Source organism: Antedon bifida, chromosome 4 (genome assembly GCF_963402885.1).
Source record: "Antedon bifida chromosome 4, ecAntBifi1.1, whole genome shotgun sequence".
Lineage (NCBI taxonomy): Eukaryota > Metazoa > Echinodermata > Crinoidea > Comatulida > Antedonidae > Antedon > Antedon bifida.
The window spans coordinates 16465182-16471181 of record NC_136229.1 but is presented as its reverse complement, the minus strand read 5'-3'; the positions used below and the strand labels follow the sequence as shown (position 1 = coordinate 16471181).

At 35.0% G+C, this 6000-nt stretch overlaps 1 protein-coding gene and 1 pseudogene across 2 annotated transcripts in view; one reads left to right on the top strand and one right to left on the bottom strand.

Annotated features, from left to right (window-relative positions):
• Positions 1–220: 220 nt before the first annotated feature.
• LOC144840597 (cyclic GMP-AMP synthase-like) lies at positions 221–3899 on the bottom strand. The gene is made up of 4 exons (XM_078696469.1): positions 3796–3899; positions 2424–3487; positions 2040–2138; positions 221–771 (listed from the first exon to the last, which is right to left on the bottom strand). The coding sequence occupies exons 2-3, from the start codon at positions 3473–3475 to the stop codon at positions 2081–2083; spliced, it is 1110 nt and encodes a 369-aa protein (XP_078552595.1). The 5' UTR covers positions 3476–3487; positions 3796–3899; the 3' UTR covers positions 221–771; positions 2040–2080.
• Positions 3900–3975: 76 nt separating this feature from the next.
• Positions 3976–6000, top strand: part of LOC144839212 (WD repeat-containing protein 90-like) — a 35312-nt pseudogene continuing 33287 nt past the window's right edge. The window contains exon 1 of the transcript XR_013611736.1: positions 3976–4079. The product of XR_013611736.1 is annotated as a WD repeat-containing protein 90-like (transcript). The remainder of the gene's footprint in view (positions 4080–6000) is intronic.

Genomic DNA, 6000 nt, shown 5'->3' with positions numbered 1-6000 from the left:
TTCTACTTCTTCAACCAATGTTCAATGATTTGTTATACATTTACGCTCTCTATGGCAAATAAGTATGGTTCACAAACGCTTGGTCAAATTTTTGTCAGGAAGACAACATATATTTAATGAAACCTGTTCAATGAGAACATATACAAGGACGAGTTATTTGAAAGACATTTTATTAAAACCAAAATTCATTAAAAATTCTAATATAAAAATCTGATTATTCTATAATGCACATGCACCTCTATTATATAGGAGAATTATTAAACAATGTTGTATATACTTTGATGTAATCCAAAAAATGACTAAAAACAGTTTAACAGAAACCAACAATTAACAAGTTAACTCTCAATGAGTACTATCTGGCAGTCAAGACTTAGTCTCATAGGCCTACTGTGACGACTGGTCTACAATGTATATACATTATTCATTAAAATCATCAAATAATATATGTTTTGGTCATTATTCATTAAAATCATTAAATAATTGTACATGTTTTAAAACTTGTACATAACTCTATGTAAAACAAAAACAAATGTATATACATTACTTATATTAAAAAACATATTTACACAGAGTATTTCATTAAATCAACAAATATTTAAACATTTCCTGTACGTTTTATTCACTTTGATAGGAGAATTTACCTAAGTGTGAATACAATTGCTTTAGAATATTTCACTCTCCCTTTTTAAGTTTTTAGCAATGCACAATAATTGTTATTTCCAAAATCTTTTTTAGGAGTACATTTTGAGCTCACTTGTGACTTCAATGTAACTGTAAGAAAATAAATTACAAAATGAGCATAGATTATAGAAAGCACATTTGGCAAAAGTGTAGGTTCTAGATGGTAACTATAAAAAGAAAAACTTTTGGCGCACATGGTGTTTCATAAGTATAATACCGTATTTATTTGAATAAACTCCCCAGAGCATGCATTAAGGGAGGTTTATTCGATGGAGGCATTTATTTTTTTGGCGTCGCGTTTATTTTTTTGGCCGTAATATGGTATCGTGTATAATCAATTAAATACCCACTAGATATGAAAAATATAACACAATTAATAAAAAGTGATAAAATATGGTAAAAATGGTATAAAAATGCTTGGTAATTTGTATATTATACTATAGCAGTCAATGAATTCTACAAATAGAAATGTGTTATATGTATATGTGCATGTGGCGGGGCATTTATTCGAGGAAATCAATAAATGCCCCAGGCGTTTAATTGAGGTGAGGGGTTGTTTATTTGAAAGGCGGAGGGAGAATTTTTTTCAAATAAATACAGGACAAAACCTAAACAACAACTGGTGGCATAAGAAATACTAAAACTAGAGACTTGAGGCAATTATGCAAGTTTAAACAAAGCAAGTATATATGTGCTATATATTTTCATTACACTGTATTATTACCTCCGCCAAGGAGGTTATATTTTTACCCCTGTGTGTTTGTGTGTGTGTCTGTGAACAGCCTGGAGGCCACAGTTTTCATCCGAATCCGGCCAAATTTGGCCACAATTATCTATGCCCCAAAAGCTCGGACGAGTTCGATTGTGAGGGGAAAAGGTCATAGGTCAAGGTCACAACTAACAAAAAACTATTTTACTGCCTAGAGACCACAGTTTTTATCCGATTCTCACCAAACTTAGCCACAATGATGATGATAATTGTGGTTAAATTTTGAAGGGTCAAGGTCAAAGATCAAGGTTAAAAAAAAAAGAGAGATAAAAAAAAACTAAAAAAAAAAACCTCGGCTGGACTTGAACCAGCTATCTTAACTGTGAGAGGCTGGATACATAACCATTACACCAAACTCTCATCCACAACTTAGTGTGCAGTTAGACTATTTACACTTAGAAGTAATAAAAAAATGTTAAAAAAATATATATTTTCCGGGGACATTTTATGTAGGGGAATTTTACAGTAGGCTGAGGTTTGTACTCTCGGAGTACCCTCTAGTTGTTATTATAATAAAATGATAATTACAAGATTTGATAAAGGAGGATCAAATAGCCTACTCTTATGGATTTATCATTTGTCCACATACCTTGAATAACGTAACTTCCAAATCCAAGAACACTGTTCAACCTACATCAAAGTACAAGACCACCCTGTTTCATCACTAGTTGGCTCATCCACAGAAACACTATACGTTAACAAATAGACAGTATATACATTTTTTAAATAGAAAAATAGCTACTCCAAACCTAGATTCAATGGTACACGTTGAATTTGAATTCTATTTCCTCCTTAGAAAACATAAGTGCATTGCAGTATACAGTATATTTAAATACAGGAACTATCAGCCACCCCAAGGAGAATCTACGACAATTTTGAAGGGGGTGGGGGAGTTTTTTTTCCTAACACATGAATTCTGATTTTTAATTGGCTTTTATTTTTTGATTTAACACAGTATATTGAGTTGTCTTACCTGTCTAGGACTGCCATGAGGTTTATGTGACTCAACCAGTTTTTAAAATTGTCCAAAGTGCTATTGGTATTGCTATGATTATGGCTGATTGTTGGTTGGAACAAATTAATATCTGTATTAAAGAAGCAAGGCAGACTTTCATCCTCTAAGCATTCTATTAAAATATCAATAAGTTTTTTGAACCAAACATCAAGATCGTCTTCCTGCCATGATACTGCACTTCTTTCATTTAGGTGAAGCAGGCAGGTTTTGAGATGGTATGATTTCACCTTTCCAAATTGTGAACGATGCTGGTCTGAAGCTGCAATCGCCTTCAAAATCTTAAGACATGCACGATGAATTTCATCCATTCTAGTTATAACTTCTTTCTCTTGTTCAGAGTAACTCATTCGCCAGACATGGTTGAATTTATTATCAGCAAGGTCATTTGGGGAATGGTAAGGGTCAGCTTGGTTATGACGTTTAGCAACATAATAATTTCCTTCATAACCAACAGCAGGAACCAAATCAATATCAATAGTGACATCACCATGTTTTACACGAAGTCGCTTTGCTGCACCTTGATCACGCATTTTGATGTCATATCCTGGCAGTTGTATTTTCATAAATTCATTTACCACTGCTTGCATCCTACGGTTAATTTTTATTGGACTTAGCATACCATCTATGATACACTGATCCTGCCAAATATCATCACTGCTATATATGAAATAGTAGCCTGGTGCCTCCTCCATCTCAACAACTTCTGTGCTGTCATCCAGTATTATTGGTACAAGTAGATCAAACTCAATAGGCTTAGTTACCCTCAGACCTTCAAAGCTACTGCCCTGGCGAATTAAATCACCAAATGTGTACTTCATGCTTGTACTTCTTGTATACATTTCAAACTTTTCTATGATCTTCTCCAATACATGCCTAGCTTCCGTTCGTACAGATTTATCAATAACAGCATGTTTGTAGTAGAATGATCTAAGCTTTGAGAGCAATGGTTTTCCACATTGGACTGGACCAATAGAATCTGCTCTGTAGTTCCCGTAACCATAATATGACATCTTGTGTTTTTTCTAAATGATAATTTAAAAAATCAATTAGGATATTCCTGCTCATATGAGTACTTACCAGACCATTTTATTCAAACAAAACTCAAAACAAAATAATAGTTAATACTGCTCTTAATTGTTGTGAATCTTAAATAAAGAAAATCTTTTGTGCCACAAATAGCAAAGACTGTTGATTGCAAAAACTTTCATCAGTCCTTCTCCCTGAGGCCAAGCCAAACTTGCATTGGTAAACTTATAATTCCAACTATTGTATATTGACTAAAGTACTTGCCAAAACAATCAACTTAACGACACACGATTCTTTAACTTACTCTTTAACTTAATAATTATTAATACTAAATAAAATAGCTTCTTTTTAAGATATTTGTTTTATGGATAGCGTTCGGGAATTTCCCAAACAGGTCCTGTTTGTGACGTAGATGTACTATTGAGGGCGCTGTTCTAAATGATAACATTTGAAAACATGGCGGTGAACTACAGTTTTCTTATAAACAAAATAGAAATGCGTTATTAACAATATAACAAAGAATATGCTTTAAACTTGTTGACAACATAAATAACAATATATTCACTGAAACCTTAACTATGTCGAAAAGTATGTAAAGCATTACATTTTTGTAATTTAATAATTAAGTATGCTAGGCCTAGCCTAGGCCTACCTACTAGGCCTAGTAGAGGTTAGCCTACCAGCCTACCAACGCCTCTATAAAAAATAAAGCTAGCCTAGGCTAGCTTTATTTGTTTACTAGGCCTAGCTAGATTAGAATAGGTTCGATCGCTCGCGTACCATTTAGACCTAGGTCGTGCTCACAAGTGGTTCTCGAATATATACACAGTAATTTTAACGTAAAAAATGGCGAATTAAAATGTACGTACCGCAGAACTAGCCTAGCTAATAAACTTACTACTAGGCCTATACATGGATTTCGATCCAAGTCGGCCCTAAACCGTCTCGGCCAAAGTCTAGTCGGCCCCAAGTCAAGTCGGCCCCAAGTCAACTCGGCCTCAAGTCAACTCGGCCCCAAGTCAACTCGGCCTCAAGTCAACTCGGCCTCAAGTCAACTCGGCCTCACGTCAACTCGGCCAAAAAATAATCGGTCAACTCGGCCCCGTTAAAGTATGGAACGCAAAAAGTGTAAAGGAAGGGGATTAATAAAATAATATTTCTTCACATTTTTTTACCTATGAATAATTCTGACTTTTAATGAATATTAATATTTAGACAATACGTTTAGCAAAAAAAAATAAGAATGATTTCACCAACTTTCCTTTATTTACGTTTAATAAAATTTCAAATTGCGAAAATTGTTCAAATTGCGAAAATTGTTCAAATTGCGCATAACAAACAATTGATTAATAAGCATTCATACTATTATTAATGATTACAATGAACATTTGGATAATAAATAGGAACAAATTGTAGGCCCAATAATGATGATGCACGTACGTGGGCGCGTATGTTCGTTCGTGCGTCAAAATTCAATAAACCTGTCCGATATGCGAGGACATTCATTAAGTGTAATAAGATTGTTTGGTTGAATCATTTGAGGTATAAAATAATGTTGACTCCATGGTTGAATCACGCGTAGATTTCTTCAGTGTATGCATTTGATTAGGCGACAATATCTGAAACCAATTCGTAGCTGCGCCTCCCTGCGCCTTTGGCAGCTATTTCGATATCTACAACTGCTACGTGTTTTCGCTGACCGGGGAATTCCCCTTTTTTTTAAACGCAAATCATGGACAAAAACGATATGTACGATCATTTTTTCTATGGCCAAATGGTGGAACGTAGACCTACGTCTTCGATTTACTAAAATGTGATACTTGCACATGTTTTTGTAACACGCGGGTACTTCTATTCATATCGGCAATGAGATCATTTTTTATATGAGTATTTTTCTTATTTCTTCATTTTTTTTAAAGCGTGGATAGTAATTTAATCATAAGAATATTAAGCACTTTTTGCATTCCATACTTTATTGTGGCCGAGTTGACCGATTATTTTTTGGCCGAGTTGACTTGAGGCCGAGTTGACTTGAGGCCGAGTTGACTTGGGGCCGACTTGACGTGGGGCCGACTTGACTTTGGCCGAGACGGTTTGGGGCCGACTTGACCTGCACCCTATACATGTCATTTGCAGCAATGAATAAATAGACACAGTGATTTATGTAGTCGAGTCAAATGGCAGAGTGGTAGGGTAAGGTAGGGTCGCCGTTTATTGTACCTAAAAAGACAACAATAATATTGTCAATATCAGCAGCATGGGTTCGAGGCCGACTCGCTCCTACCTAGTTCTGGTGGTGGAACAAGTCTTCTATAAACCGTACAGTAGGTCCAGTGTACACAGACACAGTTATAACCTGTGTGCACTTTAAAGAACCCAGTTCATTATTCAAGAAAAGTGAACTGGTATCAGGGGGATTACCACCTATCTGATATGACAGTGATTAATTTACTATTGTAATCCTTGGGCACATTGCCTAAAGACATACAATAAAAAAAAATAGTCAACT

What these genes read in the sequence shown, in the direction of transcription:
- LOC144840597 (XM_078696469.1), bottom strand. Translation starts at nt 3,475, where the DNA reads ATGTCATATTATGGTTACGGGAACTACAGAGCAGATTCTATTGGTCCA. An exon ending in CTCATGGCAGTCCTAGACAG is followed by an intron (nt 2,139 to 2,423) that starts GTAAGACAACTC and finishes GTTAACGTATAG; the next exon opens with TGTTTCTGTGGATGAGCCAA.